The sequence below is a fragment of the Lobosporangium transversale genome, assembly GCF_002105155.1.
Source record: "Lobosporangium transversale strain NRRL 3116 chromosome Unknown BCR41scaffold_2, whole genome shotgun sequence".
Classification (NCBI taxonomy): domain Eukaryota; kingdom Fungi; phylum Mortierellomycota; class Mortierellomycetes; order Mortierellales; family Mortierellaceae; genus Lobosporangium; species Lobosporangium transversale.
The window spans coordinates 874568-902542 of NW_019028980.1; the positions used below are offsets into that span (position 1 = coordinate 874568).

The following is a 27975-nucleotide window of genomic DNA, read 5'->3' on the forward strand; positions in this document are numbered from 1 at the left end:
ACCAAAACATCACGCCCTTTCTCTTCAGGCTCAGATCTCTGAGTGCAGGCCCCCCTGAAAGAAAAGTAAGAAAAGTAAAAGAATGAGTAAAAGAAAAGTAAATAATAAGTATATTTCCAGTAAATATCAGTAAAACAAAAGTATATTTCCAGTATATTTCTAGTAAATATCAGTAAAACAAAAGTATATTTTCAGTAAATATCAGCAAAACAAAAGTAAGTAAAAAGTATATTTTCAGTAAGTACTTACTGATTTTTACTCGAAATATACTTTTTTTTTACCAATGTTTAAGTAAAAATTTACTGAAAAAAACTTCAAGTACGAATGTTCAGTACATCAGTACAGGTCACTGGTTTAAACCCATCATGGCGGCAGCGAGAACTATGAGGAGTTTCCGCGTTAGCCCCTCGAAGCGCTCGAGAAAGCAATTATTGGGGAGATCGACTCTCCCTTCACACCTTCATAAGTTTGTAAGTGAAAGTGTCTTAGTTTTCATATGCTCGAGCAATACCATGCCCATGAAAATTTGGACTAATTTCGACTTGTACATGTAACAAATCAAAGGTATGCCAAAATATTATATTGAGGCTGGGTGTGTTCTCTATGTGACTGCTGGGTATGCTTATAACTTACGCACACACCTAAAATCACTGGCCTCCTTAGCAATGTGAATGGGAAGCTCTTCGTGCCATTATCATCACATGATTACCTAGCTAGCTAGTTCACCTGTCTTCACACACAGACTCTTTTTGAGCTCGCATGCAAATAAAACTGACGCTGACCTGCAAATGAAAAGGTCCGTCTTTCCAAAAAACAGGCTGGCCAAACTCGCTGTCACCCTCGCCAATATTTAGCTTTAGCATGTACTGAACCAAAGATTGGATTCTCACCTATTGCAAAGGATTTGTACTCGGGTCGTCATCGAAAATACAATACGGATCAGTAAACCAACCAGGTTATAAATTCGAGCACACCTGTTTCACCTTCCGTTACTTGTAGGATCCTTGTTACTTTCTTTTCCTCCGTTTATTGGTATGCTAAAGTTCAGTAGGCACCAGTCTTACTTGATCGAGATCGGGTATTGTGAATACCTTTCACATATTGTTGTATCAGTCGAAAGCTTTTTCGAGTCGATCTTTATTATTCGCTGTAACAAAAAGTAACAATTTTTTCCGTGGGATGCAGTCGGGTCTCGAGTACAGAACATTTTTAAACAGCTAAAAAAAAAGCAGGGCGGTGCACGGCTGAGTTGCTTAATTATTGTGCTGCGACCAATGACATTTTGTATTTATTGGATCCAAATTTTTGGAGAAGGGGGAAGGTACTTTGACTGAAAAGCGCTGGAGTTTCTGGCTTCCTTCTGTCCATAGCCAAACGCTCATCTGGATATAGGAAGTGGGCTGTAAATAGAGCAACATAGATAAAAATGACTATTGTCTATGCTTACAGTAAAGCGGCTTGGTACACCACAAACCCTGTGTTCTGTTTATGAGCTGATAAATAGAGGATTTCATACACTTGAATGAAGAGTGAGGTAAGGATAAGAGAGAAGAAGACAGTGAAGATGGTGTAAGCATTGGAAACTTGAGATGATATCGGCTAAATGGTTCTCATAATTGTAACCTACAGCTAGATCTTGAATAGGATACGCTGTATTTTTGTGATGTATATATTAATAAATATTATATATAACATGTGTACGCCATGATAAAATAAATTGATCTTTGATCGTCCAAATCAAGACTATGCGTCATTAACTATTGAATTGTATCAGTTGTGAACATGTTGACAAGCTGTCCTAATCGAACAGTCCTTATTTTGATAGGCCATACAGAATAGATAGTGGCCCCCACAATGGACGCGCCAAACTCTTTTTTATTTTTTGTAAAGAGATAAGAGATAAGATTGCTGGGCAAATGCTTCAACTCTTCAATATTACGCGCGGCCATTACAGTTACAAAAAAAAACACGTCACTTAAACAAAGTTTTACCCATGAATTCATTTTTGTGTGAATCTTCTCTCAGCTTCTTCTTTCTTCTTTCTTTTTTTCTTCAACCTTAACAACTCATTCATTCGAATTTCATTTTCAACAATGGCCATCACCAAAGTTCACGCTAGACAAATCTTCGACTCTCGCGGCAACCCTACCGTCGAGGTCGAGGTCACTACCTCCAAAGGTAACGTAGTTTTTCTTTTATTTCGCAATATAAACATGTTCCTAAAGAAACACGTTGATCAGACACCTCACGATCGTTAGGCGACCTTTCGTATACATACAATTCTAACACGAAAAAAAAAAAAAAAAAAAAAAAAAACACATAAACGATGCAACAAAATCTAGGTGTTTTCCGCGCCGATGTTCCTTCTGGTGCCTCCACCGGTATTCACGAGGCTCTTGAGCTCCGTGATGGTGACAAGAACGCCTATGTCGGAAAGGGTATGTATTGGAATCGTCTTTGGTGTGAGAAATTTCTTGAGCACTTAAAGGGTCGCGTTTTATGCAAAAAAAAAAAAAAAAAAAAAAAAAAAAGAAGAAAAGAAAAGAAAAAAAGAAAAAGCTTCCAGCACAGATCTATGGATTAGACCTTTTTTTCCTCGATCTTTTGGGTTTTGCATTGTGGAAGTCCCGACTTTCACATCCATCGGAAGAATTAGGCGCAAGGACATCAAAGTCAATACCCAATGGAACAGATACTAAAAAAAGAAATGAAAAAGTCTCAATATTGCATGGAACAGAAATACAAAGAAAATCTTCCCACAGTCAGCATCACCATGCATACAAACAAAACTTAATGCAATGATCTGCTTGCCCTTTTTTTTTTTTTTTTTTTTTTTAATACATGGCATGGCGTCTCCGATTTCTTTTTTCTCAGGTGTTTTGACTGCCATCAAGAATGTCAACACTGTCCTCGGACCCGAACTTATCAAGGCCAACCTTGATGTCATGAACCAGACTGCTGTTGATGAGTTCCTCATCCAGTTGGATGGCACACCCAACAAGTCCAAGTATGGTGCCAACGCCATCCTTGGTGTTTCCATGGCAGTCTTGAAAGCCGGAGCTGCTGAGAAGGGTATTCCTCTCTACCGCCACATTGCTGATTTGGCCGGTCATAGTGGCAAGAAGATTGTCATGCCTGTTCCTGCATTCAACGTCATCAACGGAGGTTCCCACGCTGGTAACAAGCTTGCTATGCAAGAATTCATGATCCTCCCAACCGGTGCTTCCACTTTTGCTGAAGCTATGAAGATCGGCTCTGAGGTCTATCACACTCTCAAGTCCGTCATTAAGAAGAAGTATGGCCAGGATGCCACTAATGTTGGTGATGAGGGTGGATTTGCTCCCAACATTCAAGACAATGCTGAGGGTCTCGAATTATTGAAAGAGGCCATTGCTTTGGCCGGGTACACTGACAAGGTTCAGATTGGTATGGATGTCGCTGCTTCTGAGTTCTACAAGGATGGCAAGTATGACTTGGATTTCAAGACCCCCAACTCGGACGCCTCCAAGCGCCTCACCGGTGAGCAGCTCGCCTCGCTCTACAAGGACTTCATTGCTCATTACCCTATCGTCTCCATTGAGGATCCCTTTGACCAGGATGATTGGGCCGCCTGGTCTCACGTTACTGACCAGACTGCCATCCAAATCGTTGGTGATGATTTAACTGTCACCAACCCTTCACGTATTGCAACTGCCATCGAGAAGAAGGCTTGCAATGCCCTTTTGCTCAAGGTTAACCAGATCGGTACCATCACCGAGTCTATCAAGGTACACAAAGTCGCAAGGGTGTTCCTCACGAAAAAAAAAAAAAAAAAAAAAAAAAAGAGCATTTATAAAAAAGAAAAGAAAGGCCTTTATATAGGGTTGCCTCTATGGACACTTGCCTCTTATACGGACAAAGTGGGTAAAAAGAGCTCATGTCTCATTGATTTGCTCACACTTTTTTTTTTATAGGCTGCTGTCCTCTCCCAGCAATCTGGATGGGGTGTCATGGTTTCGCATCGCTCAGGTGAGACTGAAGACTATACCATTGCTGACATTGTTGTTGGTCTCCGCACTGGTCAGATCAAGACTGGTGCTCCTTGCCGGTAAGACACCCTAAACTTTATTTTTGTAGCCTACTTTTACGCATGTTTTCTTTGGAGTAGGGCAATTTCTCTAACAATGTCTTTTTTATTTTATTTTTTTTTATTTTTTTTTTATTCATCAGCTCTGAGCGTTTGGCCAAGTACAACCAGCTGCTCCGTATCGAGGAGGAACTCAATGGCGATTCCATCTATGCCGGAAAGGACTTCCGCAAGGCTCATCTCTTGTAAATAGTTGAGGTCTCCTTCCCTTTCACTTTCAAACATCTACTTTTTTGTTTCAAATCAGTGCCCACTTTTTATGGGATATAATAAAAAAAAGAAAAAAGCCTTCGTTTTGTAAAATATTAGGTGCATGAAATAATTCTGTTTTATTTGAGAGAATCCCAAATGTTTAATTAATTATTGTGTTTGAATACATTGAAATGCACGTTCTTGAGTGTTTTGATTGTTCTTTGGCCTCAATTTGTTTATACCTTTACTAAAATGTTATGCTATTTTTTTTTTTTTTTTTTTTTTAATAGTATCCACTTGAAGCTGATTCCATAAACTAACAAGCCCTTTCTTGATCGATGAGAATGAAAGAGAAAAAAAAAAAAAGATTGAGAGAAAGAAATTGAAATGTGGTAGCGAAGACAGGAGAAGATCATGACTAACAATCCCTTTTCTAAGGTCTTGTTGTTTTTTCCTTATTGTTTAATCTCCTTTTATAGAATCGTGCACTTTGACTTCTTCTTGGTGGGCTTCTTCTGAGGTACACCGCCATCACGCGCTTGACGGATCATCCTGACCACATTGTAGAATGAGCGTTCAACGTTCACACAGGTCTTGGCTGAAGTCTCCGTAAAATCACATCGAAGTGCCTTAGACATCTGATAGCCCTCGTCGCGTGAAACCTCGCGCTCTGTCAATTTGTCACATTTGTTGCCCACGAGCATCAAAGGAACGTTCTCTGTATCTTTGACACGAGTGATTTGGTCCCGGAAACGTTTTATCCTCTCAAATGTTGAACGGGCTGCAATTGAGTAAACCAGCAGGAATCCCTCTCCGTCACTATTTTTTTTAAAAAAAACATAAATAAATAATACATTAAAAAAAGGTTAAAACTCATTTGAGCTACTCAGGATGCACTACAGTTCAATCAGCCAGCTTTCTCCTGTGCTCAACTAGCTACTCAAATGCATGAGAGCATCATACAGCTAAAGACAACATTTGTAGTTAAAAAGAAAAGAGCAAACTAAAGAGCATTTCCCTCGAACTTGGGCCAATCTCTCGCCAGAAACAAGAAAAGGTAACCTACCGAATCCATTGGTCTCTCAATGCAGTATATTCTTCCTGTCCAGCAGTATCCAAAACTTCCAGAACGCATGTTTGGTCGTCAATTACAACTTGCTTTCTGTAAGAATCTTCAATAGTGGGATCATATGTCTAATAAAGAGTCAAATGTAGGACAATGGCTTATTAGTTGATGCCAAGCTCACGTTGATAACCTAAAGGTTGGTTACTCACATCATTTTTATGATGTCGCTCACCCATCAATAACAAACACGCATGCGAGCTTTTTTTTTTTTTTTTTTTTTTTTTTTTTCACCAAAAAATAGATATAGCCATGTGTCGATGTACGATGTCAACGGACAGATTGAGAAAGGAAGAGGATAATAACGCAAGCATCTGCTCTCATATTCCATTTAACATAGAGAGTAGCCGTGAAACAATGTAAATGCAATTAACTATGAATAATGAAGGTGAGACGAGAAAAAAAAAAAAAAAAAAAAAAAAAAGAAGACCTTCCTAGATCTGAAATCGCTCATGCTTCCCACATGTCTGCAATATCTTATCCAAATATGAATTCCAAGGCCACACAAATCAAATAAACAATACATGATAAATAAGAGATCTTCCGAAGATAGGCTTACCTCTGTTATATGGAATGACACATATATCCATGTCAATAATTAGCCGTACATCAAGAAGCATTTCATTCGATATCAAACAGTCGAGATGATTAATTTGAAATGCGAGAGATTCATCATTGTTGTTGATATCAGGAGAGGAAGAAGAAATAAAATAAAATAAAATAAAAGAATAATGAGCTGACATTATTCAATTATTCAGGCATAATCAAATGGGTCCACTACAATAACTAAGAGACAAACAATGGCTTACCCACAAAATGATTTAAGCATAGCTGATAGTAATAAAAACAAAATAGAAAGTCAATGGAGAAAATAGGGAACGTTAGCTCAAGACTATTTTGCATTGCATAGAGAATGGAGATGTGATTGATCTTCCTGAAACGCGTCCTTTTATCCTTTTGATTAAAGTCAAGTCATCGAGCACACTAAAGAACCGAAGCTTCTTTTGCATGTCTGACGTACAAGACTTTAAGAATTGCATAGAATAGTGATCCAAGGGGCCCGTTCAGCACACCTACCTGAATAGTCAAAGCAGTCTATAATGTTCGAGAAGTGGAAGGACAGTAGAACGTATAGTTAGAATCAGCATGCGCGGTTAGCTCCGTTCAGACAACAAATGGTATCGAGTGTTTCCTTCACATTTGTATGGCCAAATAATGTAACACTAAAGTCCAACTGTTCCTCCTCCTCTTAAAATGCCTTGCAGGCAGGGTATTTTCAGTTCTTCATGTCATTTACAATGAAGCAGCTGATTAACATCCCTTCCCCATGTTCCTCATGCCATGTGTCAAAAAAAAAGAAGGTTTATCTTTTTTCTTCAGATTCACTTTTGCATTGAAACTCAGAGACTAAACAGGCAGATGCGTGAATGTTTGTGCGTGTGAGGAAAGGTGCATGTGCAGGGTTGGAAGGGGTCCTTATTCCTACTATGGATCTAAAAAAAACAGAAGGATCTGTTTATCCAATCGCTTTCCAAACACCTAAAGAGGGGTGGCAAGGTGGCGGCGAAGATGAAGAGGAATAGGAAATCGAAAGGGTTGATGGATGCGGAATTGTAGTTGAATAGGATAAAATAATCCTTAGTTCTTTTCACACAGACACACAAATGAACGCCATGGAATAGAACGGGAGGAACAAACAGGAGTGGCTGATATCCATCATAGTTGCCTCGAATGTCATACCTTGCCAACACCTCCGTCCTATAGACGTTAAAAAAGAAAGTATCCAGCGATACATAACAATGTTAGGATTGTTTACCAAAAGACCATTTCATTCATTACAATGCGTCAAACGAATTGACAATGACTTACTCCGAGAACGACAAGCTTGTAGAGCATCATCCTGATTATTTATTTATTATTTTTTATTTTTTTTTTCCCTGATTTCTGTAAAAGAAATGGCGTCGAGATTACTATTTTAAATTTTTACTTTTGTTCGATACAGGAAGGTAGAGAGAGAAGGTGTATTTGCAACTTGAAAAAGAAAAAAATATGCGAAGGAAACAAAGGGGGAGGAGGAAGGACTTGATGAAGCTAGATGCAGTGAATAAGTTGTTGGTTGCTTAATATTATAATTTGCACGATGCGAGTAATACACAGGAAGAGAATAAAGGATGGAAGTAAAAAAAAAAAAGAAAGAAAAGAAAAAAGGAAAGAAGAAGGAAAGAAAGAAACAGAAAAAGAGGAAAAAAGAAGCTTTCCACCCTTGCCAGCAAAGCCTTGATGTCGCTGTTGTCACTGCTGTTGTTAGACTGAAGCCAAACCTTAACCTTCCAAACTTGTCTTTCACTCTCTCCTTGAGAAGCAAAGCAGAAAAAAAAAAAATGCAAGCTCTTTTTATTCATAGCAATGGTGTAGGGATATATTCAGTCATGTAGAAATATAGATTTTGAATGTAGGCTATCTTAAAAAAAAATACTTGAGCATTGGACTGCATTGCAGGTCTTTTTTACCTGAAATAATACTTATAGCTTCAGCGGCATGGTGTATTTAAATAAAAAAAAAAAAAGAAAGAGAGAAAAAGAATCTATTGTACTCAATAAAGGATTGAATAAAATGTCCTAGAACCATCTTAGTAACATTTTGAGCCTCAAATGGGAATTTGTAGATTGAACGAGCTGTTCCGCCTGGGCCAGTCAGCCCTTCAGTCCTTCAGCCTTTTTATGTCCTTGTTTACGTTTACAAAAGGACTATGTTTCCGCTTTTGTGAGTCTAAAATCCTGTTGGTCCTTGGTCCGCATGCTCCCCTCACTAAACTTGAGTCTTTTCCCGCGTCACTCCGATGGTTCTTTCAAAAACACGACATCACATTAGAAATGCTGTGCTACTCAAAAAAAAAAAAAAAAAAAAAAAAAGGGCATAGAGTAAGATAGTGTGAGAAACACACTTCTCTTGCACAAGATAAAAACCCCGCAACAAGACCCAGAAGCAATGACTGACACTGAAGGAAAAGGGAAGGACGAGGCTGATTCCCACATGAACTGTGCAAAGGATGCAAAGGATGCACACGCTTTTGGTGGTATCATTCCCCTTTGTTCTTTTATCTCTGCTTTTTTTGAGTTTGTGCAACTGTTTAATGCAAAACCCTTTTTTTTCTTTTTTTTATGCTTCCCTTCCTTCTCTGTTATGCAGCTTGAGCTTTGTGCTTTGGGCACATTTGTAACGAAGCAAAGTATAGGAAGGAAGTACGAAAGGCTCGACAAAAGGAACGACATCGGATGTTACCTTTTTTGTTGAAGTTGTTTTTGTCCGCTTCCTACTTCACATTCTGTAGATTCACGGATGAGCAAAAGGCTTGGCGCACCTCCCTAGTTTATCTCTATGCATATTTTTTCTACTTTTCTCTAAAAAAAAGAAAAAAGTATAAAAGGTAATGACAATAACGCTCACCATTACTTAATATCACTAAAGAGTGGCATGGTAAACCGAGCGGGAACAATAAAAGTACATCACGCAGCACTCAACAAACAAACATATCACAAAAAACGTGTTCCATTTCTTACAATATACCGCAACTATCAGGTAGATACCAAAAGAAAAAAAAAAAAAACAAGCGAAACGAACATGGTCCTTGCACATCCAACTTTTGCATGACTCCCAAGAAAAAGCGGGAGAATAGAAAACAGATGGGATCACCAAGGCGGGAAGGAGAAAAAAAAATCTGGTGCCAAAACACGAATAACGATGCGTGTTGCTTACATGCTATCACCTATCCATGCAAGCCTGCATGATGTTTGCTTATGTGGACGAAAACATGCGACATGCACAGGACGAAAACATGCGACATGCACAGGACGAAAACATGCGACATGCACAGGACAAAAATAGGCTTTCGTATTCTCATGGTCGATCGCAAAACCTGTCTAGCCATTCTTATGAAGCCTTATGAAGCTAGTATGCTTCGGGAGGATAACAATATCTTTTCGTACAACAACAAGCAGTAACTATCAAGACGAGGACCGTCTAGTGCTCAGACTCTTATGTTTTTTTTTTTTTTTTTTTTTTTTTTTTTGTTGTTGCAAGTGGCCAATCCACAGCAAGAGAAGGGATCGGCAATGTGATACACACCCAGATACACCAAGGCTAAGTCGTCTCACTTGACAACTCCATTGTTTAACGGGGCACAGCATGCAGTCGATCCTTTTGTTTTGGTTTGATGTGCATATATATATATATATATATATATATAAACATATCCAGCTTTACTTTTTAAGTAAACACTTTTTTCACAAAAGAAAATAAGCTTGGGCAAAAGCAGACGTATAAGGGTTCTGTATTGGCATCTCTCGACCATGGACCTTGCTACCGCATTTTTTTTTTTTTTTTTTTTTTTTTACATCCTTCATCTTTGATTCATTATGCATATCACCGCAATGCGTTGAATGCCTTTATACTTCATAACCCTTTTGCCAAAGTAAAGAAAAGCGAAATGGAGGGGTCATGTCTGAAATTAGTGACCCATGTATTTTTTTTACGCGATTTCTCGTCTCCCCTTTCTCTCAACCCCTTGGTTCGGGGACATGTTATTTTGACTTAATTTGAACATTTTCGTCAAATCGAACATTGCTTTCATACATTTTTCTGCAACAACATTAATGGCATATCACGAATATAAAGACCCTTGGGCTTTATTTCATGGTACATTTATTACAACGCTTCACAGTACTTGAATACATCTGAGTTTTTCCTTTCTTACAAGCTTGATAAAAGACCTTTAGGAACCTTGACCTTGTAACTAAGAAGCATCTGACCATATGACTTGCCTTGACGATCCAAGTTCAGTGAACTCAAGCCTCCTCCTCCCAAGCTACGCGTCAAGACAAAATTCAAAGCATGGATACCCGGGAGCTCATAACGTGCTACTTTGCCTTGTGCAAGGTGTGCCATGTACTCCTTGACAGACTCGGCTGTCAATTGTTGATTGATATATGGGAAGAACTTGGGGTCACGAGCAATGACACCAATATTGGCAGTATCACCCTTATCACCACTTCGTGCATAAGCAATACGGATAAGCGGGACAATTACGGTTTCCTCGCTTGAATTCGTTGGTGGCAAAGGCGCAACAGGGAGAGCGGGAGGGTACTCGTTCTTGGCATTCGTAGGCGCAGTAAATTTGACTGTCTTTGTGATCTGCTTGTCACCGCTGCCGATAGTCAACAGTGCTGGAACAGCTTCTTTGGGAGCCAAGACCGAATAGTGGGTCATGTTGGGGCTTGGATGAGGACGACCGGCTCCACCACCTGTTATACCAGGAGCATTACCAGTTGCGCTTGGTGCGAGTTCAACTGCAAGGAGGAGTAATCCGTGCTTTTCAGGGTGGACGGCTGTGATTCTGCAGCATACCTCGCGAGCATCTTGTGCAGTCGAGTGGGGTCTAGAACCCAGGAAGAGGTCTATTTTAGTACACACAGTCCTGAACAGAAGCTGCATATGAAAACACAAACATATTGAACTCCTGCTATTTACCCATAAGTTGACTCTGCACCAAGAGCCTCAACGCGTACCGCAGTAAAGTCCTCAATACCAAATCGCTCAAGATTCTTTTTGCCACGCTTCACGACAGCATCTCCTACAGCGAGCGCCTAAGAATATATATCCAGTAGTGAGTGGATTGGTTAAGTTCTTTATGCTTTCATACCCTGCGCAGTGCGTGATAGTGATGTGGTGTTGGATAACTCACCTTGCGTCTTGCATCAATACCACCAATCCAAAGATCTGCTGTGATCTTGTAGCCATCAACATAGACTCCAGAGCACTTAAGATAGGGAGTCGGGGGCCTACCCTTAGCTCCAGTGACCAAGACACGGTCCTTACCGACTTGGCTGAGCTTGACGTCCCGGAGGTCGAGAATGACGTCGGGAAGGATGTATGATCCAGGATCCAAAACCTCATAGACCAATTGCTCCGCCACTGTGGCCACGGTTACCAGTCCTCCTGTCTCAGCTGGCTTCGTGATCACAAAGTCGCCATTAGCATGACACTCAGCGATAGGGAATCCCATGTTAGCCCATCCTCCATGAGGAGAATTGGCGCTGAGCTCCCAGTCCGTAAAGTTACCACCAGTGGTATGGCATCCGCACTCGATGATATGTCCAGCCAAAGAGGCAGCCGCCATTTGGTCCCAGTCCTTGAGCGGATCCCATTTGAACTCGTGAAGTAAGGGCCCCAGTACCAGTGCACTGTCGACAACGCGTCCCGTGACCACGATCGATGCACCAGCGTCGAGCGCCTCCGCAATAGGTATAGCGCCCAAATAAGCATTCAACGACAATTTCTTCTTGTCGGATCCTGGATATCGATCCACTTCATCCTTATTACCAGTGATATAGTTGAATGGTAAAAGCTCTCCCTTTGCGCTCATTTCTTCGGATCGCTCGTGAAGATCATCTCCAGTGACAGCTGCAACAACCAGGCCCTCAATACCGTTTTCCTTGGCAATAGTCTCAATCGCTTCCTTGAGTGCTAGTGGGGCAAGTCCACCAGCATTGGTGATGACCTTAGTACCATTCGCGACGATGTCTTCAACTAATCTCTTCCAAACAAACGTGATAAAATCTCCAACATATCCTCCTGGGCCAGCACGGCTCTCCTTCTTGGACTTGCCACCCGAGCTGCGGTGGCGCGCGAGCAAGCCCATAGTTACCTCTTTTTTTAGCCGATGAAAAAAAAAAAAAAAAAAAAAAAAAAAAATCAATATTATTTTAAGAATGCACACATGGGATCTGAAAAGAAAAGCGCTATCATATCCGCTCTCCTTACCAGCCAAATAATCTGCAACGAGATAATCAAGATTTTTGCCCTCCAGTTCAACCAACTGAGCGGCACTGCTAACCGAGTCACCCCAGAATGCTGACCAAGAACCCAATCTTACAACCTTCTCTGGCGCCATTATGATGCTATATTGAATGAGAAAAAGAAATGGAATGAAATGAAAAAGAAATAGAGAATTAAGAAGAGATGTTTTGCAATATAGAAAGTGTGGAGAAAAGGCATGAAATTTATATACTTGCCAAATTTCCATGGGGTCACAAGAAAATCTGTTCACTTTAGCTGAATACTTCATCTGCTACTAAGGGCCCGTGAGCATGCCTGTTTAATGGTATTGAGCCGAGAAACCTGTCTTTCCATGGCTGGTATAAGCTACGAGGCTCTTTCTTCAGCGATACCAGCCGATTTTTGCTTCTGGCGCTTCACAGTGAAAAGATGGATTGTTTTTTTGATCTGTGCGACTTTTCCGATCCTCCACATCATCATAATTATCATAACACAAGGGTTTTTTTTGACATTAGAAAGAATTCTTCACCACTCTGCAGTCTCTTCCTCATTTACAGTGTAGTCATCCTTTTGCTCCTTTTCTTTTATTTCTCTAGTTGGCAATGGAATCAAAAGTTCTTTCTGTTTGTTTGCTTCACTATTTTTGAGAAGACAGTGTGCCAGTAGATGACTATTTCAACATGGAAAATTTAAGGAATCTTAAACACACTACGGATGTAACACAGCACTAGCTTTTGTGCTTTGGGGGTTAGATCCAAGGGAGAAAGAACCGACTTTGGAGCATCATTTGAATCATTGAATGACTTTGACCAAAGAAGTATTTGGTGCTGAGAAATGGTAATATGAGTGAGCATAGACGCGTTTTTTTTATGTTTCCAAGTGCGTGGATTGAGTCATGCTTCGACAAAGACGCGCGATTTCTTTACTGGCATCTGCGATATTGTCAATAATATAGGCTCCATCTCACATAAATAAGTTATTCTACATCCAGCTGCCTTTCATGTCAAAACTTTCTTTCTTTAGGATGGATTTAGCTACCCCATGATAATTACTCATTCATCCTTAATGTTCATGAGCTGTTTAGAGTCAAGCTTTCAAAAAAAAAAAAAAAAAAGAAAAAAAAAAAAAAAAACGTTGAATCCAGAGCAAGTATGGTTGAATGAGCACGTGGTCTCACTTTGGCAGTTAAGAGCAGAGCATCCAAAGCAAATTAGGACTATCCGCTCTGGTTCTCCTTTCTCGATTATTCAGTCTCTCAACATTGACAATCATCGACCTTTTAGCGATCTTTACATATACATAAAATGTCTGATAATCCTTTTCTTGCTCTTATCGAGGGCCTCAATACTGATGACTCAACAGTTGCCACTACTACACCTGAAGACTATGCTGCGGAATTATCGCTCTGGACCAATGCAGAATTCACATTTGACATCCCACCTGGGTTAGGTGTCTTCGAGACTGATTCTGGTTTTGAAGATCCCGCTGTAATCAATACTGTCTCTTATTTTGGTGGCCAGGACCAGTTACTACTCCAACATCAACAATCACAGCAGCAGCAGCAACAGCATGATCCTATGCTAGGACACATGCATAATGACCAATCTCGACAGATCCAGACTACATCGCCATCAACTTTAGACATTTTCAATCTCACAACATCGCAAGGTAAATTTAGTTGAAAAAAGGCTGGAAAAACAAAGAGGTTGCGAGATGGATGCAGAATGATTCAAAGCGAACATTGAACAGACATCTGATAATACACTTTCTTTTTTCCTGGTCATGGTTATGGAATATGAATGTCTATAGAGTTTAGACCACTATCACTCTTGGAGCGTAGTCGTCAACGTAATCCAGTAAATGGGGATAGGTCTGATTGCCAGCAGCAGCAGAAGGAAGGAGAAGAAAAGCAGGCATCAGAACCAGGGGCAAGGCAATTGGCGATTAAAGATAGCAACAGCAACAGCAACAGCAACAGCAACAGCAACAGCAACATTAGTATCACAGAAACAACAGACCAAAAACCATTGCGGAGTGATAACACTTCCTCTGTTTCAACCTCAGTCTTAGACACTTCTGTCCAAGAAATATCAAAGGATGAAGCCCTCTCAAACATGTCCAAACTGACACCAGAAGAGGATAAAAGACGACGTAACACAGTCGCATCCGCACGCTTCCGACTAAAAAAGAAGCTTCGTGAACAAGTTTTGGAACAAACAGCGCTTGAACAGACAACTCGTGCAGAGAAGCTGGAAGCTCATGTTCGGGAGTTGGAAATGGAGGTGCGTTGGTTGCGTGGCTTAATTGTAGAGAAGGATTCGAGGCTTCATGAGGCCACAGTTAGTTTGTACGATACCAACAAGCGGGTGCGGCTAGATGAATCGGATTAACAATGAACAAATTCGCACATGCACAGTGCACATAGGGCATGTCAAGTCGCTATTGTCGTTGTTATAATAGCAAACGATTGTAATGAAAAAGGTTTATGTAAGACATGCAATCGTTATTGTAAATAGCTGTTTAAAATATATACACACACACATATAATTATCTCATATTTTATTTCTGGAGAAACGTCCTAATGATATTGTGACATTGTCCACGAGACTAAAACTAATGTGTTTGTTTGCACACGCCGGATCTAGAATCTCAAAGCGACGAATGCAATTGTGCATTTGCATGGACTCATTTTAATGATCATGTCTGTCTATGGCTTCGGATGCTCGGGCCAGGTTAACAATCCAGGAAAGAATATTTTTCCGGTGAGAGGGGAAGGAAATTACGACTGGTAATTAGTCACTCATTACAAATACAGGTAAAAAACTCCGCTCTCAAGGTTTAGCTGCATTTGTCCTTTTAATTGCGTAGAGGTTGTTTATGGAGGATGGATGGTTGTGGGTGCGGTAAATGTATACCTGTTTTATGGGGATAAACATTTTGTTCTACTTGTTCTTTTCTTCTTTTCTTCATTCTCATTCTATCATTTTTCCCTTGCTCGCACGCCATTTGCTGCTTTTGCGCACAGTCTTTAATTCACCACCCTTCTTGACACACTACTACATACTATGGCTTCTACACAAACTACCACCACAGTGACGAGTCATGCTTCACCCATTTTGCCTCTTAACCATATGCATCTGCAAGAGCACCCACAGCACGAGTCAATATCACCTATGTTTGTTGAAGATGGCAATTTTACAATGGAACCAACAGATGTTACTATCAAGACTAATATTGACCCCCACAAAGAAACCACGACCACCATAACTATCGTCCATCTTCCGTTCCAAGTTTCTCGCCAATGTCAACCGCCTAAAGTTATCTCATGGATGAAATCCGACAAGCCAAAGCGGCCAACACCTGTTTCAACACATCAGTCTGGTCGCCATCGCAGCCAGAGTAGTCCTGCAAAGTTACAACATATCTTTCCATTCCTAAGTAAACGTAGACGTAAGACGGATGCTGCTATCAAGAAGGGAGATCGGGCAGTGACATTGTTTTCGATCCAAGTGACAGTTCTGGGGAAAGTAGTTGTATCTCCAACATCACCTACTACGTCCTCCTCTCCAGCAGAGTCAAAAATGGAGAATGATATAGAGCCCACAAAGACCGTGCCTGCTTGCTTAAATAAAGCCGAGACGACATCTTATGTGATCCACAGAACATTCGAGGACTTTGAACGATTATCAGAGACAGTACTCCGTTTGGAACACAAGTTGCAAACTCATCACCATTACCATCATCTTCATTCCCATCATCAAAAAGATGAGGTGTCTGAAAGCGAGAATGCAGGACTCATAGAGGCTGCTCCATCCTTGACAGCACTTCATGTCCATCACCCTCATCCAGGGCTCTATCAGATGTTATTGAAGCAAATTTCAAATGTGAAAGCCAATCAACGCGCATTTGATGCTTCTTCTACAACACATGGCTTTGATGAAGAGGGAGCATTCGAAAGGATCTTGGAATTGAATGAATACCTTGAAAAGGTATGGTATTGGCTCTTGCCGGAGAATACTCCCCCGCAACTCGATCTTTCGATAGAGCAACAGGAAATTATGCAGTGGCTCAAGCCTTTACCCCAGAGCGTTCATCAAGATGGACGTCAGATGAGGGAACGATCAGAGCAAGAGAAGAAGAAGGAACAACCACAAATCCTACTACCGCAAGGATCGATGTCATCGATGCGTAAGAAAAAGAGTCAGGAGCAGGAACTAAGCAAAAAGAGAGAGGCAAAGCAATCACAGCTATCAGTAATATCAGACGATCTTAGACATGTAGAATCGAGTTCTGAACGGCCGTCGTCAATATCGTCAAGATCATCCCGCTCCTCGACCTCTTCATCCTCTTCCGCTTCGTCTGCTACTTCTGCGTCTATATCGCCGGCCATACTTAAGATCGATCAGGGAAGTACTCACGACCTTGATCTTCATGACTCTACGTTCACATCTTCACCCACCGCACTCAGTCCATCTGGTTCCGAGTCTGATTCAAATAAAGGGAAAATGGCTTCTGACTATGGGTCTATTAAAGTTGCCGAGGGCGAAGAACCGAGTCTAGAGGAACACTCTGCTCCTGCTACAATGGCAAAACGAGGAAATCTTTATCAGCGGCGACGAGATAACTCTGATCCTTTGTCATCTATCAAATTAAATAGACGTATTTCCCTCAGCAATGTTGTTCGATCACTGACGTCTCCATTGAATCACCGCCATCAATCTTCTCGTCAGCCCATGTTTGAATTAACACGGTCGTACAAGAATGGAAGGTTTTCACCGTCGGCCTCTGCATCTGAACCCACGAGTCCCACACGGAAAAGTTCATTTAAGGACGAAATCATTATTTGGAATATGGTAACAACCAAAAATCATCCAACACATTAGAGCGACAAATACATTAAATACAATACAGAAATAAAAAATAAAAAATAGATGTCCCTGAAATTGTTAAACATTCAGTGAGTATAACATTTTGTTTATCTCGCCCATATTCCCTGTGCGCCAGACAATACAGTAAGTTTATTAATTCAAAAAAAAAAAAAAAAAAAAAAAGCATTTGGATCTTTCGTTCTCATAGACGTACAATACATAGTTTAAAGTAAAAGAATGGGGGAGAGAAGTTAAGGAACGCGATGTGCTGAATGGTGGTGCGTATATTTCTTTTTTCTAATGCCATTTTTTTTTGTCTCCTATTCCTCATCTTCCTCCTCGTTCTCGTCCTCATCTTCACCGTTTTCATCATCCTCGTCCTCTTCTTCTTCATCTTGATCCATGCTCACTGACTTTGGCTTTTTCTGGACAGTGATTCTAGTGGTACCATCGTTAGGAAGAGAATTGAAGATAGGCAAGGCAATTGAGCTACTCGTCTTCAAATTAATAGCCTGAATATTTTTCCATTGGCGGGGAATCTTTGCAACAATATGGGGGATCGCAGTCTCGATATTGGCAGTGATCTCAGCAGGAGTTTGACTCGTCAATCCGATCCTGACAGCACTAAAGTAAGACATGGAAACGGTTTGTTTTTAGAACGACATAAATAGCCCGTCCGCCATATGTTTCCAAGATATAAAAATAAAAATAAAATAACAACATAAAAATAAAGTAAAATAAAATAAAATAAAATAAAATAAAAATAGCGCTTATGAATAAGAGGAATGAGCAATACAGAGCAAATCAAAAATGTTAAAGGTAAGTTTGCATATGGTGGGTGAAAGAAAACTTACGTGCAAGTTCCAGAGGTAAGATGCATATATGTTGATCCAATAGCGCGCGATATTTCTTTCTTGAGATCGGTTTTGGTCATATCGACAGGAACGGGTTGTTTCTTTTTGAGGTAAAACGTTTTGCCGAGTAATTTGGGTAAGACAGCCACCACGCGAGCATCCGCCAAAAACATACCATAGGATGCACACAATTGACGCTTTGCTTCATAGGGTTTATATTTGGCACGCAATTTTGACACTCCAATGACTTTGTTGATCGATTTGACATTCTTATCTTCCAACAATTTTTTATAATCTTTCTGAGGATCCTTGACAAACAAACAGACCTCTGCATCTGATGGAGTGATCGGGTACTTTAGAGGACTAGCCAATAGAGAAGGAAAAGATGGTTAGGAGAAGGATGCTTTGCTAGGGCTGATGATCATTTATATCCGCAACTTGTCAATCTCCTCGAACTACATATTAATTAAGCATTAAAAAAAAAAAAATAAAAATAAAAATAAAAAAAAAATCAAATAAAAAGAATCCGACTTCCCAGGCCCAAAAAAAAAAAAAAAAAAAAAAAAAAAGACGTACATGCGCTGAGGCTTTGCTTTGTTGACATCTGAGAACTTCTTTGTAGCAATGATTAGCCAAACAAACTGATCCTCCTCCATGAGCTGATTCTTGCTTTGTCCAACCTTTTCAATGTGTCCGAGAAGAGCCTTGACAGCCTTATCAGCCTAGAAAAAACCCACATGTTTGTAGCAACAAAGTCAGAGATAGAGAAGAGTATTTTGATTAATAAACACTTAATAAGTGGCTGTCACTTTTTTTTTTCCTTTTTTTTAAAAAAAAAAAAAAAAAAAAAAAAATTAATAAAGGTTAAGCAAGAAGCCATAGTTGTGATGGGGACATGGGTGTTATCTTTGGATTTCTAATAAAAATACTGAATAAATAGCTCAATAGGATATAGTTATGCCGGTTTCCACTTGTTGAATAGGTGGGAACTGTTGTGCTATTGTGTTTTTTACTAAACCCAAATAAAAAATACACTTGTACAAGGCACACTAGCTGTGCTAACTTTTTATACGGAGTCGCGAGATGCAATGCTGTTTGTACCTGCTTAATGTCCAACATGGTGTAGTTATAGTAAGGACCGTATGGGTTCGGAGTAACTGAAGTTGATGAGGAGCAGGGCGATCAATGAAGCACTATGGGGGCCTGGCAGAAGACAACTTGCTTTAGAAGGCATTTTTTTTTCTGTTTTTGTTTTGCTTTTCTCCACCTTTTTTTTTCTTTTTTTTCCTGGGCAGTCACGGCTACCGTAAATTCACGTGATATATTCAACCAAAAAGCCCTCGACTTCGATCTCTTGATCCTGCAGCAGGGACGACTGCGAATATTTTATACCTTCAAGGCAAGGAACAAACAGATTATCAGGAACAGTCTAGCCATAGTGGGTCTGGAATCAATGCAAAATCTACGAGCAAGGTAAGTCTCTTTGCTCATCAACGCCAGCTACCAACTTCACTTAAAGATTGCCATTCGCGTGTCATCAGACTATCTCTTATATGCATTCTGTCATAAAAGTAAAGTTTCCTCTCTTATCTCTATTGAATGTGTTCCTATAGACTAGTAAGCTTGTTTAGAATATTAAAATTAAACAGACTGTAACCAAGCATTATCACATCTTACTCTAGTTTAGAGCTTTAATAAGTTAGATTTTAGCAGCAACAGTATTGAGTTAATCGTCTTTCAGATTTTTTTTTGTCGCATGTGTTTGTAATGGAATGAATAAGAGCATCATTTTTGATTTCCAAGTAGGTGCCCTGGATCTTTTTATTCATAACTCCTAGCATCGAGTGCGTAAGATACTTTTGCTCGTCCTTCCCGATGATTCTAAAGTGCATGAATAGATTATGTGATACTACAGATGCCATTTTAGACTTTTAAAGTTGTGGTCTGTGCTCTTATTTCTCGAAGGGTTTATTAGCTATTCTCGAAGTAATTGGCCCATTTCGGCAGCCTGACACAGCTAACCTAGCTCGCTCTATTGGAAGTAGTGTCAGGTTTGGACTAGCTCCACTTATTTGAAAAACTCATCCTCCGATGTCGTATTTCTGATCCTATATCCAGTCTTGATCAAATTGAGCCACTTGATAAAGAGGCGACTGTTAGTTCGTTAGGGAAATCCGTTTTACACAGCGCTGACTGTGCAAAGTTTTTCCATATATAGTTCATCCTTGAATGCCTAAAGGCAGAGCCGTATATCATGTAGCAAATATAACAGTCCATTTGAATGTAGTGACCCTGGGAAAATAAGGGGAAAAAAAGTAAAAGTATATCTTTAGTAAGAGCTATTGAGTAGAATATGTACACTATCAGACAAGTAGCAAATGCGAACAGTACAAAACTATCTGAATGAATTTGAACGAAATGGAAAGTCATCTCAAGGCGTTTCGACACAACGATATTGATCCTTGAAACTATACGGAACGCGAATATATACTTCGAAAGCCTATCCAATCGTGTGGTTTCCACCCACAACTACTAACATTCAAGCATAAGTGATTAAGTCGGGAAAAATTTTCTTCGAGGATCTTCACCGCTGGCAACGTCCAGGGCGTCTGCTCTTCTACCGCTGTAGTCAGCGTCAACACCCGAGAGTCGGTTAGTAAACATGCGACCAAGCTAAAAGATCTAAGGGGATTAGGGACTATCTCTCAACAAGGCTACATCCTCAAAGGCCCTTGACATCTTTTTTATTTATTACGGTGTTTCAAATCTTCAGCTGATAAGGGAGCCATCCTAAGTGATGCCGACATTCCGGTGAACGCTAGCATGTGTACTAAGGATCATAGTATACACCTTGTTTTGATGATTCTGTTGTCAAAGAGATGCATATTTTATGGAAAACGTCTCGAAATCCAGTCCGTCCTTTAAAGATCGACATGATATCTACAAGATTATTCATAAGCCTGCTTCATTTTCAGACAGGACAATATCCAACAAGAAGAGTCTGGATTTAAAGAAAGATTACGTCACTAGTGTCGTAATTTTAGCGGATTTTGTCCATCCTGTTTTCGGATCCGAAGCAAAAATCGGTTTTTTCCCCTATCGGCATCAATCTCATCACGTCGAATCAATTTTCCCATCGCTCCTCCTCTCCACTCCTCTCTCACATACTTACACCATGCTCCGCAACGTTATTAGAGCTACTGCTGTGCCAAGGGGTAAGGCCATGTCTACTTATTAGCTCCATTCTTTCTGCATCGGGAAATACACGACTTTCACTCACTACCCGAAGGTCATGGATCTGCTCGGATCCGAAGGGAACATCAACACACAACATTAATGCCATCAGCAAATGTAATGTTTCATCAACTGGATATTGGAATATACACGAAATCATAGTGAGCACACCCCAATTTATTGTTACAGTTTATCTTGGCTATACATACATTTGTGCTTCAATTCGGAATACCGAACTTAGTAGTCAACCTGTCTTTTGCCTTATTTATCGCAAACGTAGTGAGAATGGTGCTATGAAAACCATACTGACAATTTGTTATGGATTTGTTTTATCTTATCATTATTTACCTTATTAGTACAAACACGTATCGCCCTTCCTGCCTTGGCCCGCTCAATCCATATCTCTTCTAGTACTCTTGGTAAGAATACAAACGATTACCGTGCTAATCGCGAGAAGTTCCCAGAGGATGAGGATTCGACTCGCTTCATCCCTGGACAGGGCCCTACGATCTTGGACAAGGCATCCAAGTCCCTGCTTTTGACTGAGTTAGTTCGTGGCATGTGGGTTGTTCTCGAGTCCATGTTCAGACCCCCCTATACGCTTATGTATCCCTATGAGAAGGGTGCTCTTTCACCCCGTTTCCGAGGAGAGCACGCTCTTCGACGCTATCCATCAGGTAAGCTATCTATTTACGGCAATCGTTTCTAGAGTGAGGGTGTCATGAATATAGACAGTAGGGCAAACTAGGCATGCCTGCCAACAAAAAAAAAAAAAAGGATTTTGGAAAGGGCTTGCTAGAGCATTTTAGTCGGCAAGGATATAATAATAAGGGACATCGGAATATCAACTCAGCATAAACGGAGGTGACTTCAAGACTTTAGTTGACGACGCTGGATGGACCATCACCAAGCAGTCCAATGACCACCAAAATTAAAACCAGCATAATGATCTGAGTAATACGAAACTAGCTAAGACAATCAGCTGACTTGAAATCTTTTCTTTCCTTTCCACGCTCTGTCTTACAGGAGAGGAGCGTTGCATTGCTTGTAAACTTTGTGAGGCTATCTGTCCCGCACAGGCCATTACTATTGAGGCAGAGCCTCGCGAGGATGGATCGCGTCGCACGACTCGCTACGATATTGACATGACCAAATGTATTTATTGCGGATTCTGTCAGGAAGCTTGTCCTGTCGATGCTATTGTTGAGGGACCCAACTATGAGTACGCTACTGAAACGCACGAGGAACTTTTGTATAACAAGGAGAAGCTATTGGCCAATGGTGATAAATGGGAGGTTGAGTTGGCACGTAACATCGAGGCTGATCATCTTTATCGCTAAAAAGAAAAGGAAGAAAAAAGACTACAATATAATCTTGTTGACAATTACAACACCCAAAGTACAATCACTTTATCACACATATGCAAAACATGAACACCGTTACAATCATGATCCTAGAGAAGCGAATTTTTTATTACTGTAATAAAAAAAATAAAAAACAAAAGAAATGTTGATTTTAGGGCAGTGATATTGTAGACTGACGCGAGACACCACGGAGAAGTCACTTCAAGATAGGAATATCCAAAAAGCTTTGTTCCAAAGGCGAACCATTCAGGGTTAAACTATGAACCATAGAATGAGTAGCCGAGTTCTGCATCCATTATTCAGAGGACTTGAGGAAATACGATTTTCAGGTTTGGTCAAATGACTTCGCAGAAAAAAATTAAAAAAGAGCCACAGAAGCTAGAAAAGTCTATGACAAAATTATGTCCTTGTGATGCATAAACCTAAAATTATCAATTGCACCATTTTTGTAAAAAATATCCTTACGTTGCTATGAGGACGAACAAAGATGTTTATTCTGGAAAGCTCAAAGGGACTTTATTGTTTCTTTTTTACAATTTGTTAAGTACAAGTAAGAGTGGGGAGATTTGAAAAGCGTCATAAATATCGTTACTATAACACACTCATAATAATTCTTTTTTTTTTTGTGACATTGACGTAAGCGAGCCCAGTCAGTGAGCACGCCGAGCACCAAGCTCGAAATGACAAAAGAGACAAGGAACAGTGTGGTTGTAACTGCTAGCTCTTGAAGCATTTGCATTAAAAAAAATAGGCTTTTACATAGCGCGTGGACGGACTTCGGGAATGACGGGCTTGGCGATAGCAGGTGCAAGTGGGTTAGACTTGCCGATGATTGCCATAATTTTAGCCATAGCATTCTCCTGTGCATTGGGACGGACGACAGGAACCCTGTGGCGATGGTTAGCCGTGGGGATGTTGTAGTTGTTGCGTGTGCTTCTTGGGAAGAAGGTACGGTAATAGGTCAAACGAGGCTTTTGGAACATGATGGTCTTGTTTTATGTGTATGTGATGGCGGTTTTCTGATGTGGTAATGCTTGTGGTAAAGAGTTGTGGTTGCGAAGTTGAGAGAAAAGTTCGTTTTGTGAAGAATTAAAATTAGAAGAATTGTCAAAGTGGGGTTTTTATATCGAATAAATCACGTTACCTTGGACCGCAGCACATGCAAGGCTCTCAAAAAAAAAAAAAAAAATCAGTCAAAAAATAAACAAAACAACTCTGTTGTAGCTAGCGATCATCGCTCGTCCCATTTTCTTCCTTGCTACTCTCCTCCTGTTCTTTACCCTCTCTTGCTCTCGCCATCAGCACGAGAGAGAGAGAGACAGGTTCGGTGCAAAAAGCCTCAGAGGATCCAAGAAAGAGGCATCTCTACTTTCTTCTTTTTTACACTTTTCCCCTACTACACACCCTTCTGGCAACTTTTCTTGCTTCACTCTTCCTCTTCTCATACATTCTCTAATCATCCATACGCCCACTCCATCGCAAACACACAAACACACTGTCAGCAGCCAGTAAGGCTTTCTCTCTTATTTCATTTCATCATTAAGAAGGCGCTGAAATTACCTTCATAACATACAAATTATTGACACAGAAATCCCAAATAGAAGACAGGAAAGACAGTGCATTTGCATTCAGGAACGACGCCAAGATGACGGAAGATCCTCAAACTATCTGGCTTGAATGTTACAAGTATGTTTACGCTCGGACGCCTTGGGAATGAATTAATCCAGGTGGTTGTATCTTATGAATTTGCTCATGTTACGATCACTGATCGTCTTTCTGAATATAACTTGTCTCTAGGTCAACGCAGGAGCAGGAACGAAACTTGAAGGAGCTGCTGCACCAGAAGGGTGCCACCGGGGTCACCCTTGCTAGGGATAGGTAAAGATCTCACTTCTCTATACTGTCATTGTTATCTCATCCAGCTTCCAATTTATGCCGATGGTGGGAGAGGACGCAGAAATGAATGCCCACCTGTACTCATTTACAATGTAAATCGGTTTATTTGATGATATCTTTTAGATTGCGTGAAGAATATGAGCGACTGATCCTGAGCAACGTTGTTCTGGCGCAATCCAAAGAAATTGAGTCTGCATTGTGGAAAAATGTCTTTTACATTGTGATCGATGGTTATCGACGTAAGCTTGCCACCCTTGGACGCCCTGAAATCAATAGCAATGAACAGCAGGGAAGTAAGGTGGATAATCGCAGGAACAGAGATAGCGGGAGATCACGTCCACATGGAACCAAGGGCAATAAGACACCTGTACCTTCTATTGAATACAGAAAGGTTTCGACGAAGTTCAGAGCCTTCCTTCAGGAGGCAACAGGATTCTACCATCGGCTTATTCAGAATTTGGCATCTTGCTACGATCTGAACGAATCTGGTTCAAGTACCCAGTCATTCCCAATTAGTGGTAAGTACACAACTATACAGAAGTAGTTGACGTGGGAGACATTTGGGTCTCAAACTTATTTTGTTCGTTTTTCTTTTTGAATCTAAAATAGATAAGCGTCCTTTGTTGGAAGTCACGGATACAGCCCGTCAGTGTGCTATTAGTAGCTGCCACAAATGTTATATTTTTTTGGGCGATCTTGGTAAGTACCAGAAATTGCTTAGAAATATATAAAAAAGCGATATTCCTTGTTTCTAGGCTGTCTCCGCAGCCGTACTCATTGGACTTATTGGACTTTTCCTTTTTTACTCATTTTAGCTCGATATCGACAAACGTATAGCGAGTCTCCTAAGAAGAACTGGTCTGCTGCTCGTGATTACTACAATGAAGCTAGAAATATGCTTCCTTCCAGTGGTAATCCATACAATCAACTAGCTGTCATTGCTACTTTTGCGCCAAATAATTTCCTGGCGCTCTATTTTTACTACCGCAGTCTGGCTGTTCGTCTTCCTTTCAACACTGCTCGCAACAACATCAAAGTGCTGATCCAGAAGATGACAATGGATCCTGATAACGGCAGGAAGTTTGTCAGAGAGGAGAAGCCCAATGACCGCCAGGCAGCTAATACCAAGGATTCGAGCCAGCTGGACGATTTTCTTTCAAAGTTTATTCTTTTGCATGGAGCCTTGTTCATGAATTCCTTAGATAAATTCGACAGTGGACTAATGGGCGACACTCTTGAGCAATTAATCCTCGATCGACACATCGACCCTGACCTAATGCTCAAGATTCAAATCATTAATATGTCGAGCCTATACACTAAGTGCTATATTCCTGATGAGAGTCAAACAGCGACCCCTCAGCAGCAGATTGAGTCTGAGAGACAGGCACTTGAGCTCATTCTTGGAATGTTTGCGACAATCCTTCGATACTCGGTTAAGGAATTAGGGCATCATAGGAACGGTGATCAAAAGAACATTGGACGTCCAGCCGATTTTTTGCCATCAAATGTCCATCGCTCTATGCCTACACTGAGGCTCACTCTCAAGTGGATGCAAGTCAACATTCATCATGTCAAGCGTTTATCGGATGGTAATTCGGACGAGAATAAGAGGCGTTTTCAACTTGACATCATCTTGAATCATTTGGCAAGATTTTTGACTCTGCTCGGTCAAGTCCATCCTTATACCGAGGACACTATTTTCTGTCGAGATGTGCTCAAAGAGGATGCAGAACTTCAAGGATTCGCAGCCCTCAAGAGAGCAATCGACGAACGACCTCTTTCGATCATTCCTCCAAGCAGAATAAGTCCCAAAGCGGAGATGCAGATACGCATCGCCGATATGTTTCAGGATGCTCTTTCGCTTTCCAAAATTGATTGGCTTGGTTTTTATGCCAGACTTACTGAAATGGAGGGCGGAAAGCAAGGCCTACGTTTCTCATCTGAGTGTGAAGAGGATGTCGACTCGTCTGTGAGCGCAATGTACTTGGCACAGGAGGAGGGATCGTTGAAGTCAGTATCACAGTCGCAATCGCTTGAGGAGCAAGATGATGGTGATGTCACAGACTATGAGCGTAACGCAGAGGATGAGGATCTGAATCCTTTTCATGTTAGTAAAGTAAAGCGCAATGATCATATTTCAACTCCTCCTGTATCAACTAACGTAGTCAAGCAAGATATCCATCGTGACCAATATGCTAGTCAGAGACAAACCGTCGCCGCTTTGCTCTCTGATGACGACAATGATCTTTCATTAATTGTTGGCAATGACGACGATGATGACGACGATGATGACGACGAAGAAGAAGAGGTTGTACTGTTCAAAGGTCGTAGTAACGCTGCAATTGGGAAACCAACGCCCAGACCAGCACATTTGAAGACTGCAACTGGTGTCATTGGTGCGGGACGACGGGGGTCAATTTCCCCTACGCGATCAAATCAGTCTTCGCCTGGTATGGATGTGAATGGGCCATCCAAGTTCTCCTCAGTCCGCCCGTCACCTACTATCGATAGTCCGTTTGGCGGATTTGAATTTGACATGGCTGATGACTGGCGACACTCTATTAGCTCACTCCGTTCATCTCCCACCAGCAATATGAGTAGCAGTACTTGGGGTGGTCTATCAATCAATTCATTGGGCAATGGCATGATCTCTCCTACTGTTTATGAACCCAAAGACGCGAATATTATTACAGGCTTCACCTCCATTCCCTCGAGAGGGCCTCCTGGTGTTGCGTCGTTCCCGACATGTCCGCCCTCAATCAACCCATCTGGCTTTTTTGATGAGGAATCGTTCTACCAACATCAGCAGCAGTACTTCAGACCAGGACCATATGCTCGACCAAGAAATCAATATCAGACCCATGCTTTACCCCAACATCAGCAGGATAGATCGTTTATCCGCGGAGAACACGGCACCACTCAAAACATGAGGGGCAGCGACTGGCGATGAGAAATTATAGTCGAGTTAAAGCCACAAATTCGCCATTTTTTTATCATTACAATCTCTTCGCTTCGCACAACGACATATCGTAGCGACCAATGCGAGTATTATTTCTTTTTTTCTTTTTTTTTTTCTTTCACTCTGAACAAGCAGGCAAGGTGATTAAATTGACACCTCAGCTGATGCATCTATTTGAGATTGGAATAAGTCAATGAGGCAGGATGTATAGACAAGCGCTTTGAAGCCTATTGGATTACGGCGATGCGAATCTTTTCTCCGCAATACTCTCCGTCGCTTGAAGATCAGACAAATCACTATAACAAAGTAACAAAGGAAGGAAAACGAACGAAAGCGAGTACATTATCTAACAAACGGATTTGGACATTAGATATCGAATATTCAGGACACTCAAAAACACTGACATCTTGTCTAGTATCCATTGACACTTTCATATGTCCTTTATTTTACACAATCAACGCTCTCTTTCTTTCTTTTTTTTTTTTTTTTTTTTTTTTAAAACTTCGTTCTTTCCTGGAGATTTCC

General features: G+C 40.8%; 8 protein-coding genes across 8 annotated transcripts; 5 read left to right on the forward strand and 3 right to left on the reverse strand.

Annotated features, from left to right (window-relative positions):
* The first annotated feature begins 2015 nt into the window (after nucleotides 1-2015).
* On the forward strand, nucleotides 2016-4431 carry BCR41DRAFT_345107 (enolase). Its single transcript, XM_022022642.1, has 5 exons — nucleotides 2016-2178; nucleotides 2343-2438; nucleotides 2875-3767; nucleotides 3954-4087; nucleotides 4210-4431. Exons 1-5 carry the CDS (start codon nucleotides 2094-2096, stop codon nucleotides 4313-4315), a joined length of 1314 nt encoding a protein of 437 aa, XP_021886002.1. The 5' UTR covers nucleotides 2016-2093; the 3' UTR covers nucleotides 4316-4431.
* Nucleotides 4432-4672: 241 nt separating this feature from the next.
* Nucleotides 4673-7412, reverse strand: BCR41DRAFT_345110 (small GTPase superfamily). Its single transcript, XM_022022643.1, has 6 exons — nucleotides 7311-7412; nucleotides 7182-7199; nucleotides 6519-6536; nucleotides 6251-6272; nucleotides 5385-5514; nucleotides 4673-5137 (listed from the first exon to the last, which is right to left on the reverse strand). The coding sequence occupies exons 1-6, from the start codon at nucleotides 7338-7340 to the stop codon at nucleotides 4792-4794; spliced, it is 564 nt and encodes a 187-aa protein (XP_021886003.1). The 5' UTR covers nucleotides 7341-7412; the 3' UTR covers nucleotides 4673-4791.
* A 2719-nt stretch (nucleotides 7413-10131) lies between these two features.
* BCR41DRAFT_345116 (hypothetical protein) lies at nucleotides 10132-12482 on the reverse strand. The gene is made up of 4 exons (XM_022022644.1): nucleotides 12261-12482; nucleotides 11182-12146; nucleotides 10968-11083; nucleotides 10132-10875 (listed from the first exon to the last, which is right to left on the reverse strand). Exons 1-4 carry the CDS (start codon nucleotides 12388-12390, stop codon nucleotides 10191-10193), a joined length of 1896 nt encoding a protein of 631 aa, XP_021886004.1. The 5' UTR covers nucleotides 12391-12482; the 3' UTR covers nucleotides 10132-10190.
* A 1021-nt stretch (nucleotides 12483-13503) lies between these two features.
* BCR41DRAFT_345117 (hypothetical protein) lies at nucleotides 13504-14814 on the forward strand. The gene is made up of 2 exons (XM_022022645.1): nucleotides 13504-13943; nucleotides 14085-14814. The coding sequence occupies exons 1-2, from the start codon at nucleotides 13580-13582 to the stop codon at nucleotides 14663-14665; spliced, it is 945 nt and encodes a 314-aa protein (XP_021886005.1). The 5' UTR covers nucleotides 13504-13579; the 3' UTR covers nucleotides 14666-14814.
* Nucleotides 14815-15228: 414 nt separating this feature from the next.
* Nucleotides 15229-17212, forward strand: BCR41DRAFT_345119 (hypothetical protein). The gene has a single exon (XM_022022646.1). It carries the CDS (start codon nucleotides 15341-15343, stop codon nucleotides 17156-17158), a length of 1818 nt encoding a protein of 605 aa, XP_021886006.1. The 5' UTR covers nucleotides 15229-15340; the 3' UTR covers nucleotides 17159-17212.
* Nucleotides 17213-17326: 114 nt separating this feature from the next.
* Nucleotides 17327-19221, reverse strand: BCR41DRAFT_345120 (ribosomal protein L1p/L10e family-domain-containing protein). The gene is made up of 4 exons (XM_022022647.1): nucleotides 19099-19221; nucleotides 18574-18719; nucleotides 17998-18360; nucleotides 17327-17767 (listed from the first exon to the last, which is right to left on the reverse strand). Exons 1-4 carry the CDS (start codon nucleotides 19114-19116, stop codon nucleotides 17464-17466), a joined length of 831 nt encoding a protein of 276 aa, XP_021886007.1. The 5' UTR covers nucleotides 19117-19221; the 3' UTR covers nucleotides 17327-17463.
* Nucleotides 19222-21097: 1876 nt separating this feature from the next.
* Nucleotides 21098-22710, forward strand: BCR41DRAFT_345122 (hypothetical protein). Its single transcript, XM_022022648.1, has 3 exons — nucleotides 21098-21212; nucleotides 21588-21908; nucleotides 22258-22710. Exons 1-3 carry the CDS (start codon nucleotides 21173-21175, stop codon nucleotides 22569-22571), a joined length of 675 nt encoding a protein of 224 aa, XP_021886008.1. The 5' UTR covers nucleotides 21098-21172; the 3' UTR covers nucleotides 22572-22710.
* A 1098-nt stretch (nucleotides 22711-23808) lies between these two features.
* On the forward strand, nucleotides 23809-27914 carry BCR41DRAFT_345126 (hypothetical protein). Its single transcript, XM_022022649.1, has 6 exons — nucleotides 23809-24103; nucleotides 24184-24281; nucleotides 24393-24473; nucleotides 24615-25009; nucleotides 25101-25190; nucleotides 25307-27914. The coding sequence occupies exons 2-6, from the start codon at nucleotides 24241-24243 to the stop codon at nucleotides 27439-27441; spliced, it is 2742 nt and encodes a 913-aa protein (XP_021886009.1). The 5' UTR covers nucleotides 23809-24103; nucleotides 24184-24240; the 3' UTR covers nucleotides 27442-27914.
* Nucleotides 27915-27975: the final 61 nt, after the last annotated feature.